The sequence below is a fragment of the Podarcis cretensis genome, assembly GCF_951804945.1.
Source record: "Podarcis cretensis genome assembly, chromosome: 1".
Lineage (NCBI taxonomy): Eukaryota > Metazoa > Chordata > Lepidosauria > Squamata > Lacertidae > Podarcis > Podarcis cretensis.
Window position 1 is genome coordinate 15,141,725 of NC_137170.1, and position 14,826 is coordinate 15,156,550.

The window sequence follows — 14,826 nt, forward strand, 5'->3', positions numbered from 1 at the left end:
TTGCTGAAGTGAACATGCATGAGGGCCAACCAGAGTTGCTGAGCTTTCAATTTTACCTCAAAGTTGTAGAGCTTTTTTTAGGATTTTACCTCAGGACATATACTGCCACAGGGGCCAGATTAAACCAGCGCGCCAGATTATGCCCCTGAAACAGACTGTGGACATGCCTGATTTGGGGCAAGTAAAGGGGTAGGCAGGGGAATTCATGAGCAGCAGGAGAAAACTTCAAGATTACCATTGAGCACCACAGTGTAATAAAATTGTCTTCCCAGCCTGAAGGCCGGTAAAGATGGAGGCCTGCCTTTGAAGGGTATTCCAAATAGTCAGTGCATCGACTTAGAGAGCCCTCCTTTTATGTCCACCCACAGCACTGCTGATGTTGGAAGAAAGCTGAACAGGGCCTTAGATATGGATCTCAGGAGACAAGCAGAATATGTTTCTTCATTTAGCCTAATCCTAGACCACAGAGGGTTTTAATATGTTAAAACAAAAAATAAAAAACCTCACACTTTGAGTTATATACCAAACAGTTTGATTTTAGTTATTGTAGTTATTTGAATTGCTAGCCTGAAATAGCATTCTGGTTACCACGCTTTGAACAGCTGAAATTTCTGGACCATTTTCAAAGGGAAGCTCATATAGTATGCATTATAGTTATCTGCTATATATATAAAACACAAGAATGATTGAGGCCATCATATCCTAAAGTGTCAGAAGGTCAAGGCTCAATGATATAACAAGGAGTATTTTCAATATTCATATGCCAGGCTTGTAAGTGATGATTGGGATGGCTTTGTATACATTTTTTGGTGGTTTTTTATCATAGTTTTGCTTTACTGTTCCATCTTATTTTAACTAAACTGCTTTCATCCCTTTAGAAAGGCAGCCTATTAATTTCCACACCACTGTTTATTTAAAAATAAATTCCAAGGTGACTTGCATAAGTAAGAATAAGCCCATAAATATTTTTAATTAAATGGGATTTCCCACCTTGAAAGGAGTTTGCATTGTGTTTAACTCATAGCTGCACGGATAAGTACTCCTTTAGGTGGTAACACTAATACAGAAAAGTGATGCATCATAAGAACAGGAATTTGACAGTCTTTCCTAATAATCTTCCTTTATTTAATAAACAGAGGCAGTGGTCTACTGAAAGAGACAGAGAAGAAACATAGTAGCTTTTTGTCATTGCTGTTTGCAATGAATAACATTTATGAATAACATTCTTTGCTTACGGCAATTAAATACAAATACTGGCAGTATACAGGTTTAGGAGAGAATATATCATAATTGCCTGAAGAATTTGCACCCCGATAAGTATACTGATACGATCACAGAAACAAACATCTATCTAAACCCACTTCTCACTATAGGTAACAGAAAACAGTAGAAAATAAGGTGAATTGGGAGGTATAATTGTGAACAGAGAGAAAGTGAAGGATGAGATTGAAGTGGTGGATGGTGATTGAGAGACTGATTCATTAAATGCAAAGCATTCTAAGAAGGGCCCTCTTAATTCTTTTAATGAATCACTGGCCTTGTAGGCTTTCTGTAGGAAGAAATAGTTACGCTGATGTTGTTTTGATTTGTATCTACAGAGAACAATGACAAGATTAATCCATAATTGTATCATCATTATTAGGATATGAATTCCTTCTGTAAAAATATAATTAGGTTCATGTACTAATAAAATCAAAAGGCTACATTTTCTGAGAGTGTTTGTGTCTTGATCATCCATTTTCTTTCATTGCTACAGCACAGGCTGATTAATTTTTATTTTGTTTCATTGTTTACTGAACCATTAGCATAAATTGTGGAATATGTGCAGTGCTGGAGGCCTTTCACAGAGTAATGACGCTCAGGTCAATTAACCATTAGTAAAAACATGCATAATCCTTTGAGTATTACATCTACATTGAACAGTGCAGTATAACATTTGCACAAAAAGTATCTTCCAAGAATTGAATTATGCATGCAATGTTAACAGCAGAGTGAAAAATGCTTTAAATATTATAGGTTGTAGCCTTCTACTGGGGACTGATTTTATAAGACCATTTTTATGGGAGCATGATGCAAGTTGAGTGAATATGATTTGAGGTTCCTATTTTTCCCCTTCCCCTATCCCCTAGCACATGCTCATGCAATTGCCTTGCTTTGCTCCTAGATTCCAATTTATTGCACTATTGCAAAGCTTTGGAACTGTATGGAAAAGTGTGGCCATATAATGAAAACAGAATCTGACTCACACTTGCAAATGTCTAGAGGTGTGGGGGAGAGAGCACTTGGACTGTATTCGTGCAAGTCACATCTCACCTAAGTATGGATAAATCAACCTATTTCTGGTCTATGTCACTTTTGTGCATTAGGTCTGTTCTGTCCTGCTTACTCATTAATCTGCAAATTTTAAAAATCTCCGTGTAAGACACATTTTAGCAAGTATTTTTGGAAGTGTTTTCTCTCAGAATAGCATTTCGGAGTATATTTTTTTCTCAAAATATAGATTTTAATTCATTTTTATGATTATGTTTTTGCCACAAGTTGCATCATAATACTTGTAGCAGCATGGAATCCAATGGATAGCTGTTTTCCAATGTGTTAGTCCAAGTGGTGCAGACCACACCAGCTAAAAATGGTCCAGTTTGCCTAGTAGTGTCAAAGTTCTCTCCAGCTCTTAGGCCAGATTTCTTAGTTTAAAAAAAGAGAAGAAAAAAGGCAAAAGATGGAGAACCCATGGCTTTTCCATATCATACTGGACTTCAGTTTCCAGATGCCGCAGCAGCATGACCAGCAGTTGGAGACGATGGGAGTTGGAGCCCAAACAACATCTGGAGGACCACAAGTTCTATCCTTGTTTATATCCTCAGAAGAGCTCAAGGTTTCTAACAAGAGAGATAAAACCAGAAATTGACTTTTAAAAGCATGTCATAAACCAGAACTGAAACAGCATCAAGAAAGTAATAGAATACAACCTTTATATAAAAACCCAAGGTGGCTACAACCAATTCAATAAAACAACTATTTACAAAACAATATCCTCCCTTAAAAAAGGTTATTCTTCAGGGGTATTTTTTTGTCCATTTTCTGCAATCATCAGAATCAAGTGAAAAAGCTTTTCCTGGACTGTTGTTGCTGAAGGCTGTGGGGGGGAGGGGCTTCAGGCAGAGGGAGGCATAAATGCTCCTCTGCAAAAAGAAAATCCCTTGATGTAGGAAAACAGTGCATTAGGGAGAAGGATAAGCCCTTCTCCTTCACATTCTTCTTTTCTGTGTGCAAGGATTGCCCCTTCCCAACCCGATGAACAATGTAACCATGTCACCCCTCATCCTAAAGCCATGTCCAAGCAAAACATTTCCACTTGATTCTGTTGTTTGCATAAACTGGCTCTCAAGAGAGATTCTGGGGATTGAACCTTTTGCCCCGTACATAACAAAGCATGTTATGTACTGCCCATCCCTGATCGGATGACATAAGCCTGCAAACAATATGCCTGTAACCCATCATTCAGATGGAAATGGTATAAACAGATGAAGTGTTTGTTTAAAAGCAGTGTGGAGGCATGGGGGAAGCGGCTTCTATTTTTAACATGTTGAAATGAAAGTATAGCTTCGGCTTCAGTGTTTGACACTCTGGGGACTTTGCAGACTACAAAACCTGATGTTTTCCTTTTCGTGTTGTATTCTTGCTAGTATTGAAGCCAGGTTCTGTATCGTGATACCATGTCACTGCTGCATAGTGGAACGGGGGATAACAGCATTCCTTTTCACTTAGTAGCAGGAATTCACAGTGTTCAAACAATATAAAACAAAACAATCATCCCTCTGCTTCCACGGTTTAAGCTATGAGTGTTGGTCTTCTGTAGCCAAAAGAGCACCAATCCATGCACAAAAGGAAGGTATCTTCAGGCTTTAGGGAACAGAATGGAGTACCTGGCATCCTGAACAGGAGTACTCCGCACTGTACCTTTTTTGTTGCCTATCCCACTTGCATAAATGTAAAATAAATAAATAAATAAGCAATTGCTGTGTAGATCAGTAATTGCCATCCAAGTCGGTAGCAAACCTAGCAGATAGCAAAGTCTGCCACTGAACTCAACAAGGTTTGCATCTATTGAAGCATGCATAGGACTGGGGTGCTGAACAGATGCCCTATATCTCCCTTGTTCCCAAGGGTTTCCCAGTCCTCAGTAGTGGATTTCAGGCCCTGTATACCCGAAGGAGCGTCTCCCCCCCATCATTCAGCCCAGACACTGATGTCCAGCTCTGAGGGCTTTCTGGAAGTGCCCTCACTGAGGAGTGAAGTTGCAGGAAACTAGGTGGAGAACTTTCTTGGTCGTGGCTCCCACCCTGTGGAACACCCTCTCGTCAGATGTCAAAGAGAGAAATAATTATATAACCTTCCATAGGCATCTGAAGGCAGCCCTGTATCAGAAAGGATTATGTCAGATGTTCCATTGTGTTTTTGTATATTCTGTTAGAAGCCACCCAGAGTGGCTGGTACAACTCAGTCAGATGGGTGAGGTACAAGTTGTTGTTGTTTTGTTGTTACTACTACTACAATAACAATTTATTATTTCAGAGGGCTACAGAGAGGGAGGGTGAGGTGGGAAAGCTCCATTTTATAAACACAACTCTTTTCGGGGAAGTTAATATCAAAGCCGTTGGTTGTAAATGATTCAAGAATAGAAAACGCTTATCCAAATGACAATCACTTATAATTTTTATGCCCTTGAGATTAATTGGTAGTTAGTATGTGTAGTTGTTTAAGCAGATAAATTACTGAGATTCTTCCTGGCAATTTTAGTTTCATTTCTCTTTTGAAAACATGTTAGACCTTTTATTGCTTTGCTATGTTGCTGGAGGGGAAGACAGTCTCTTGAAAAAAATAAAATATACATCCATTCTTGTGGTACAGAACTACCAGTAAGTGTGCTTTAACTACTAATCTATCCATCTTTCAGTACTATTCCAGTGGCATCTTTTTTTGCTAACAACACCGCCCCCCCCACATACATATACACCCCCCGCTTACAAGTACAGCTACAAAATATCTATGTGGAACTCCATTTTGCTAGTTTGTAATCATTATTATCCTGCTTGGGTTTTTTGTTTGCTTTTTTAGAGGACTAAAAGCATTCAACTATGAGTCATTCTGGATGCTATATAATCTACCAAAGCCTTTAAATTTGTTTTTCTCTTGTCTTTTAAAAGCATGAGCAAGTGAATTTTATTATTTTGATTCAGGGTTGGGATGGGTGGGAAATTAATTTATTGAAACTGACTGGTGCTTTTGGCTCATTCCATCCCCTTGGCTTTAATATTTTTGCTTGTGTTCTATGTTGTTAGCTGGTTCATGTGTTGTTCCATTTCCAGTCTGGAAAAAGTAGCACAGAGTATGTTATATTTATCTTGTACATCCTGCTTTGCCCTAAAAGAGAGCAGGTGTCAGTGCACGCCAGTCAACAAGGTACCCTGTTATCCTGAACAGCAAAAACTGGTCTAGCATGTGTAGGGGAGGCAGTCATGGCCTCCTACTTTGTTTTGACAAGCAGATTCACACAGTTGGTTAATATGACCAAAGAAAGACAGAGTTAAACCATTCTCTTCCAGACTAAATGCAAAGTGTTTGTATTTTGAATTTAAATCCAGAGTCAGCTGCAAAAGGAGAACCTATTCAACATTCTTCAATGAATATGAAAAGTGCAATGCATCAAGCTGATTCGACCTGACAGCTGGCTTGATCTTGTCATGATTAAGTCTTTCACTGCTGGCAAAATCCACTAGCCTTTTCTGTTTGCTGATTGCTGATGACTGCAGAGAGACAGCTTTTCCTATTGATAAAGGATTGTGGGGGCAGGGGCAGGGGCAGGGCAGGTTCTGTGCACGACAGAAAAAGCTACAAAACTTACCTGATAACGATTAATTTTTCACAAATTGAGAATGAGGGTTTACCTCCTGTAAGATTTTGAAGGCTATGTGCCAAGTTAGCTTGTAGATAGCAGTTATTGTGTTTGGGAAATCCGGGCTAGGTATGGGTGGGGAGATGGAGTTGAAGCATGTTAAAAAAATGCAAGAGTTCACAGCTGATGGGCAATGCAGCAAAATAAAAGTTTGCTCTTTTGAAATTACATGGGGAAGTTGCCAGCAGGTAATTACTCTTCCTATTTTTTTCCTTTTTAAAGAAACTATTTCTTTTTCATGCTTGACACACTCTGATGTTTTCCACTGAATTTTAATGGTATAGAAACAAATTGTTTTAATAACCATAGTTAACTCTGAAAATGTTTGTTGAATTACAGGAGCTGGGGCATATTAGTTTCATGCAAGATGCAAATTGTAAAGTTTTGTGTCATTATTTACTGAATTTCAGCTAAACTGTTGAAAAAGAGGATAGAGGAGAGGATGCAAGAGGGACATAGCAATATTATGGTGCCTCATGGTAACATATTCAGTCGTAAGGCTGTTTTCACTGTCTTTGTTTTCCGAAATACCTTTATGGTTTTGATGTTTTGCATCCTCTCCATAAATATTTCCTTAATACAACTGTCAGGAAAAACAAATTATAAAGTAGTCACTATGTTATTTAAGAATCATGTAATGAGTCTTAACATTTAGTGGGCTAGAGCATATCAAAATAAGATGGCATTTTCCCTCACTTAATATCCAGAAAAATACAGTTTCAGACGTTTCTATTTATAGAAATTGTGCCTGTTTGTATTGCTTGATGAGGCATTTCTATTACTCATATACTGCTTTTGAGTAAAGAATTATGGTAAACAAGTCAGAACATTTTGCCTTGCGTTTTTCAAGTTAGATAAATGGAGAATGAAAACCACATCTTTATTTACCAGTTTTAATTCTCAGTACCTTTGTAAGTATCACTTTACACAGTGCTATAAACAACCCACCCCACTTTCTCTCTATAGCTGCTTTAGAATTAATTTGTAGAAACTGCTTTTAGCTGTTGGAACTGATTACTAGTGATACTTCTTTGCTTGTGCAGTAGACAGTTGTCAGAGAGAGTTGTAGGGTATTTGTGTGTTGTATTGTATATGTTCCAGTGCCTCAATAGCTATAGTTCCCCCCTAGTGTAGTGTAGTTCCCCCCTAGTGTAGTGTAGTGTAGTGTAGTGTAGTTCCCCCCTAGAGAGCCAGTGTGGTGTAGTGGTTAAGAGCGGTGGACTCGTAATCTGGTGAACTGGGTTCGCGTCTCCGCTCCTCCACATGCAGCTGCTGGGTGACCTTGGGCTAGTCACACTTCTCTGAAGTCTCTCAGCCCCACTCACCTCACAGAGTGTTTGTTGTGGGGGAGGAAGGGAAAGGAGAATGTTAGCCGCTTTGAGACTCCTTCAGGTAGTGATAAAGCGGGATATCAAATCCAAACTCTTCTCTTCCCTAAAGAAGAGGAAAGACATTGCATTTACAGTTTGTAAATTTATTTATTTATATATTTTACGAAAGCTTCTTGATTGTAGAAAAAACCCTCAAAGCAGTTTACAAAAAACAATAAAATAATCACTTAAAGAATTACAACCATAATTGAAAGCATATGGAAAGTTAAAACCAAAAAAGAAGAGACTAAAACATATTAAAACACATACAAACTTTCTAAGCATCTGGGTAAGCTTGTCTAAATAAGAATGTCTTCAGCAGGCACTGAAAAGAATACAGTGAAGGCACCTCCCTGATATCAAGGCAGGGATTTCAAAAGTGTAAGTGCTGCCACACTGAACAATCAAGTTCTTACAGATGTGGTTGAATTAGAAGTTGTAAATGACAGGATATCTGAAAGCTGGCATCTGAAGTCTTTTCAGTAGTCCTAAGCCTTGTTTCAGGAAGCTTTTAGGTTTTTTGTATGCTTGTTGGAAGCTGCCCAGAGTGACTGGGGCAACTCAGCTAAATGGGTGGGGTATGAGAAAGAAAGAAAAAATATTATTAATGTAGACTGAGCTAAATGTGTCAGCATTTGGTGGTGGGTGATGCTAATAGGGTAGCAGCTCTATTAATTTCTGGGACTTACTTTATATGGGAAAATGTATATTTTACAGATAAAATCTAATAGACACAGAAATGGGATGATGATTTTCTGCACAGTAAAGAGTCCCACTTTACTAGTACAAGTTAAATGATTGCATACTTTTTATAATATCATAGTAATGTTAAAAAAGTTTCCAATCTAGAAATAAAGGGTTAACCTGTGTCAATAGTTCACTGGGCATATTATTTTTATTTTTAATTCCAAAAACTGTGCTTGATTTATCTGAATTTGATCAGCCTGTTTCTTTCTATGAAGTTAAGCAAGGGGCACTGGTGTTATCATCGGTTTTCCAAATGGATTGTGCTGCTGGCATTTTCTGACCTAATTAAAAAGACAGAGCTGTGGATGAAACCATCAAGTGAACAATAACGCCATGTACATTGTGAGCAGATAGTGTTCTAGTTCCAGCAGAACTAGATATTCCTTCCATCTGATTCAAATATTGATAGCACAGTCTGCTTGCTATAGGAACTGGCAGCTAGGTGATTACAAAATATGAAATTCTAGTTTTGACCTTGAAAAGGAATTCTTGCCCTGGTAGGGATCACCTTCTATCACTCTAAAGAGCAAGGCTTAGTTTATGCCACGGTACAGTCTGTTTTGAGTCTTGGTATGTAGCCCCAGGAGCAGACCGATAAGTCATAGCAGAGCACAGTCAAAGTAAACATTGCGCAAAACACGGGGACTGTGCAAATAGCTTCCATACTTTGGAGAGGAATACACTCCATTTCCCCAAGCTTGAGGCCCAGCAAATGTCTTGCCTTTTTAGTGGCTTAGATTTCATGAAGCCTTGATGCATTAGAGGAGAGGAAAGTGTTTCTCATTTCTGTAGAGGGGTTGGGGGCCTCCATACAGTCCTTGGACTTCACCCCAGCCTAAGCCCCCCCCATAGCTCTGATCTGTGCCCTCCTAAAGTGCTTTTGCTTGGCTGGCATGTGTCTTTGAACTGTGATAATGCCTTTTGCTTGCCTGGATGAATAATGGAGAGATGTGCGTGTAGAAATCTCTGACGTTTGTGTGGCTGGAATGTAACCTACTGTACAAACGTAAAAGAAACACCTACTGCTCTGCCCACTTTTGGCTCTGGCCTTGCCCACCACCGTCATGCAACCGCTGAAAGATTGCACATCAGGCAATGTAGTCATTGGACTAAAAAAAAGAGGCTCTTACCACCTATTAAACACTCTGGAACTTGGGAGCTGCCTTAATACTGAGTCAGATGATTTGGTCCACTTAACTTGGTATTGCCTGCGCTGACAACAGTGGCTCTCCAATGTTTCAGGAAGAAGCTTTTTCCATCCCTGCCTTGAGATGCCAAGGATTGAACCTGGTTCCTTTTGCATGCAAAGGTCTGCATCTCTAGGTCCTCTGAGCAGCATCAACCTTCAGGAACATTTTTTTGAGGTGTTTCAGAGATAGCATTTTGGATCCAAGCCAGACATTATTTTCTGCTGCTAGTAGAGCAGAAGCATAAAGAATTGAAAATGTTGGTGTAGGATGAAGCATCTCCACCATGAATCTTTGAGGGTAGTCATGTGTTCTGTGTCTTTGAGGGTAGATATATCTTTTCAGAAGTATGGGCTGGCATTTTGGTGCCTATGGCATTGTGTGGACATGCATAGATTCCCCATTAAACTGTCATCTGAAAGTATACTTAAACTGCTTCCTTTTCCTTAGCGTAAGTTCACAAGGAAAATGTTTGGCAAATCCTTCCTCTTAAAAGCTGTGTGAGTAGCCATTATTTTCTTCCCTGTTCCTGAATTGATAAATAAGGAAGGATGATTCACATTGTCTCAGGTACTGACTGTTCTCCTACAGTTCTGGAGAACTGTGACACATGGTTTGTGCAAGGACATGCATCTAGTGTGTGGGCCAGGTGAATTCCCCCACATGGTATGCACTGTAGAAGGGTATTATTTCAGTATTTGTAGCTGTACTTTATCAGGAGGGGTGCTGTAACTTGGCTTGCTGATATGAAATTATTCCTCTCGGAATGGTCACGTCCTGTCATACTGTACATCAACATCAACAAAGCTGCAGGGGAAAATGCAACCTGAAAACTCTGAATGAGGGACTAAGAGTTAGCTCAGATTCACACTTTTTGTGGTACAGGTGTTTGCTGCATGTTCAGCAGTGTCTGGGAAGGCAAATGTTACAAAGTATGAAGTTGGATTATGTATTTACAAACCACATGGGTGCATGCCAGGGAATGCCTTTTTTGAACCCACTTCATTGTTATGTTGCTTGCTGCTCTAAACACTGACACCTGTTTGGCAAACATCTTTGACAAATAAAGTGTAAATCAGTCCTTAATGGTTGTTTTAGAAAATGAAGGTAATAAGATGAGTCAACACTCAGAAGCTTAGCAGACCCTTCCTCAACCTTGGGCCCCCAGATGTTGGTCCCCAGATGTCATTCCCCCTCTTCCCCAGCCAGTATGGCCAGTGGTCAGAAATCGTAGATATTGTAGTGCAACAGCTCTGAGGAAAGCTGGGCTAAGCTGGGGCTAAGATACTAGGCTTAGTGACTGCATTATTATTTTAATAATATATTCAGTGGCTGTATTCTGAGCAGCCTTAGGAATTTTGTCTATGTGCAACAGTGGGGCAGGCATAAACACCAAATACTATTTTTACAAAAGGTTTTTGTTCATTGCTACCAAACTAGTGCCATTTTAGGTGCTCTGTTGCAGAGCGAGATTCCTCAGATTTCAACGAAGAAGAAATGTGTATAAGTCATCAGAATGTTAAGCCCGGAGTGAATTTATGGAATCTGTGGGAGTATATATCTTTTGCCGAAGGTCTTGTGTTTAAGTATATGTTTAAAAGTAGGAGGTGCATTTTTCCATTGGTGGGAGCAAGAAGGTTTAATGTCTTACATATGATAGGCTCAGGTTTGTTGTGAAAGGTGAGTGATGTCATTTTGAGATCTACTAATAGCTACTGTGAGCACAGCAGGAAGTTAGTTACCAGAGAGAGCTCTGAAAGACTAACGAAATGTTTGGCTCTCTTCTCACTGAGCATGATCTAACGAGAACTTCATATGGATTAGCAGGATTGCAAACTTTCCTGAACTTCATCTGCAATTTTGTTTGAGCTTTAGCTGTGAATTATAATGACTGAGATTAAAAGCAGGAACTTCAGTGATTAAGTAGAGCTTTCAAGAAAGAGCTGCTTGCTGGAGGGTTCTTCTATAACAGAGTTCTCCGATGTTCAGAGGCTTAGCTGTCCTTCTTTGGAGGCCTAAAATACTGGTTCTAACGGTACAGTTCTGTGGCTGAAGAGGAATCTGGCTTGTTCTCCCTCAACCATCTTTTGCCATGTGGATGGAAAGGAAGCAGTTGAGAGTAAAACTACAGGTTTAAATCTTTGTTTGTTTTTCCTTTCCCCTTCTCTTCCCCAGTGCTAAATAGTTACTGTGAAAGACACAGATGGTAAAGATTTGTGTCCAAAGTAAACACAGTAATGTTACAGAAAGTATGTTTGTAACTAATAGCCACTGTCCTGGTTTGTTATTTTGTTATCTTTTGTCAAGGGTGTGAAATTGCATTCTTTGGAAATAGTTTCCTTGTCTGTAGCCACTTTCTATTGCGGACTATTTTACAGGATAAAGTTAATTCCATAGACGTATACTGTGAAGTTACGTTTAGTCAAATGCTAATGAGTTTTAACGTGCTATCATTTTATATATAATGCAGGTTATATAATATTAATATGAAATTGATTAACATGATATAACTTTTATTATATAACGTATTATGAAGAACAGGAGAGCAGTACTATAAGAATTTAAGATAATAACTTGATTGATTGAGTTCACTTAGATTATTCTTTTAAAAAATAGGATTGTGTTCATTTTGAAAGCCAACATTCTTAGCTTTCCGCGTACATAACCTGATGCTCTTCTGTGTCTCATTTTTGCAAAATCCCATCAGTGCTTCCTAATGTGACAGTAACTGATGATCCTTGCCAAAACCATAGTTTGTAGTCAGATGACATCAGGGCTCCACCAAGGCAAACAATGGAGCTCTGAGTGCGTCAGAGACCTGTGGGTAGCAAAGCAGACCCTTCAGTGGAATGTGAATGTCAAATTTTGATAGCCTTCACAACCTGCTAGGAACAGTTTGTTCTTTTGGCATCTCTCATAAGAATATCTTGATTTTTGTTGTTGGAATTTGTAAATGCTCCATGGGTTGCTTTTAGGAAAAAAAAACCTCAGCAATGCACATTTCAAGTTCTGCTTATAACATAAGTTTATATGTTACATGTCGTATTGAGGATCAACTGTGTGAGCTCTGTGTAAAATTATAACTGTAGGAATAATTGAAGGTAGAAAGCCTTCATTATACACAACTTAAAAATTGAATCAGACTGCAAGTGAGGTTTTCCTCACAAATTTTTCTGATTCTTACTGTTCTTGTGCTTCATCTTTTTGTGGGGGAGAAATGTTTACTTCAGTTTTTAACCTTTATTGCAGAATGGTTGCCTAAAGTTGCAGAATGGTTGCCTAAATGGTTGCCTAAAATTGCAGAATGGTTGCCTAAAGTTAGTCAACCACCAGTTTTTCAGACCATCTGCTGCTTTTTTGTGTGCGAGGACTGTGTGTGTCCAGCTTTGTTAATTAGCTCACAAGAGTTGCTAGCCTTCAAAAATGTTCTCTAGCCTGCTGAGAGCTAGCAGAAGAGGGATGGAGGGGTCCGTCTCTCTTGCAATAGCCTGCTGCATTTCTGTGCTGAGAGAAGAGGAAAGGGCTTCCCTACTCTGGCAGTCCACTTGGTTTCTGTGTTCAGCGCAGTGGAGTGCAGTTTCATGCACTCCACGCCTGTGGAAATATGCCTTGTGGCAACCAGGGGGAGGGCCTCCTCTGTCATGGTACCCATTTTATAGAACCATCTCCCCTGGCTTTAAAGCAGGCACCAACCTTGTTGAGTTTTTTTGCACCTCCTGAAAACACATTTATTTACCTTTGGAATTTACCCTGAGAACTATTTGAGTTACAGACTGTATAGTTGCATTTTAATATGTATTTATTATACAGTTGTTCCTTGGTTTTCAAACTTTCAAACAATCGGTTCGGGAGTCCGTTCGACTCCTGGAACCATTCGAAAACCAAGGTGCGGCTTCCGATTGGCTGCAGAAGCTTCCTGCACTCAATCAGAAGCCGCATTGGATGTTCAACTTCCAAAAAATGTTCGCAACCCAGAACACTTACTTCTGGGTTTGCTGTGTTTGGGAGCTGATTTGTTCGGGAGCCAAGCCATTTGACAACCAAGGTACTTTTGTACTGTTTTACATTTTTGTTTAATGCACTGACCTTTAAGGTTGTAAACTGCCTTGGGATTGATATGGAAGATGGTATATAAACATTTTAAGAAGTAAAGTAAAAATAAAGCTACTAATTTTGATTTGGGTATCAAGGCTGGATGAAATTTGTAAACTACTGCATGAGGTTTCATCTAAAATAGTGTTTCCCAAACTTGGGTCTCTAGCTGTTTTTGGACTACAGTTCCAATCATCCATGACCACTGGTCCTGCTAGCTAGGGATTATGGAATTGTAGTCCAAAGCAGCTGGAGGTCCAAGTTTGGGAAACACTGATCTAAAGACTAAGACAGCAATCCTAACCCCTATATCTGCTGATCGGAAGTGGTGTTAAGATAGGGCAGAAGTGCCTTTTTTCCAGTACAGATGAACCACACGGGTGAAGGAGAGCCACAGTTACAATTGTGTAAAATTTTGCAATCATAGATCTACCGCTGGCACTGTTTTCATATGCAGTAAGCCCTAAAACAGGGCATTCCGAAGGCAGGATAGAGGCAGCTGAATCCAAAGCCCTTCATTCATTCCCATGTGATGCCCCAGGATCAGGCCCTCATTTATTTATCACATTTATATCCCACCTTTCCTCCAAGGAACTCAGGGTGGTATACATGGTTTTCACCTCTCTATTATATAGTCACAACAACCATCCAAAACAAGATTTGAAACTTTTTTGAATTGCTTGAGAATTGATATAGGAAAAACAGTAAAAATAAAAACACTCCCAATGCAATGCAACACACACACAAAAATGGTTCAGTTAATAAGCATAATATCCCACAGTGATCCCTCCAGCAAAGAGCCAAAGAACCCGTTGGCTCCAGCCTCTGGCAACAGAAGCATCTGAGCAGGAGGAGCATGTAGCCAGCTTAGTGGAAAGAGCAAGTAGCCATCTCAACTACCTTTGCAGTTACTTTCTCTCTGCATTTTGTTCTGCTTTTATGAGATGTGAAAGTCATTTCAGCAGACAGCAGCCTGCCCTAAGCATAAGCTTCCATGCTGTAGTTGTAAAACATGAAGCAACCATATATTTATGTATACATGATTATGGGATACTAGTAGATTAAGGAGTTTTGAAAGTGATGGTTTGGGACTCCATTGATTCATGTAAGTCTTCCTCCCTCTCAGGGAAGATTTTGTTTTTCTGCATCAGTATCTCCATTTGAAAATCCTGCTCCTGGGTCACTGCTTGGAGGCATTTAAACTCCTGGTCATTCTGGGATCAAGCACTGCTTTACTCTTGCTGGACACTACAGTGCCCACAGGTGGCCTGTGATGGCACATTATTTTGGTCTCTGCTCCTCAGTCTTTGTTTTGCTTTATCGTGCTGCCTTAGTCTCTTCCATGCAAAGCAGTGCTCCACATTCAATAGTCAAACCATCTTGTATTTTATAGAAAGCATATAGGAATGCAAACATAATTCCATAATGTCATGTATTGTTCATGTATGTGATTATATTTGTTTTACTTAACACC

The 14,826-nt window shown here is 39.5% G+C and overlaps 1 protein-coding gene across 6 annotated transcripts in view; it reads left to right on the plus strand.

Moving 5' to 3' along the window:
• Nucleotides 1-14,826, plus strand: part of PPP1R13B (protein phosphatase 1 regulatory subunit 13B) — a 67,091-nt gene that overhangs the window by 31,913 nt on the left and 20,352 nt on the right. The window contains exon 1 of one of the 6 annotated variants that reach the window (XM_079984935.1): nt 11,037-11,391. The exons of the other annotated variants lie outside the window; for them this stretch is intronic. Within the exon in view, the coding sequence (XP_079841061.1) occupies nt 11,353-11,391 (39 nt within the window). The 5' untranslated portion in view covers nt 11,037-11,352. Of the gene's footprint in view, nt 1-11,036; nt 11,392-14,826 lie in introns of those variants that run through there. 6 annotated transcript variants of the gene reach the window in all.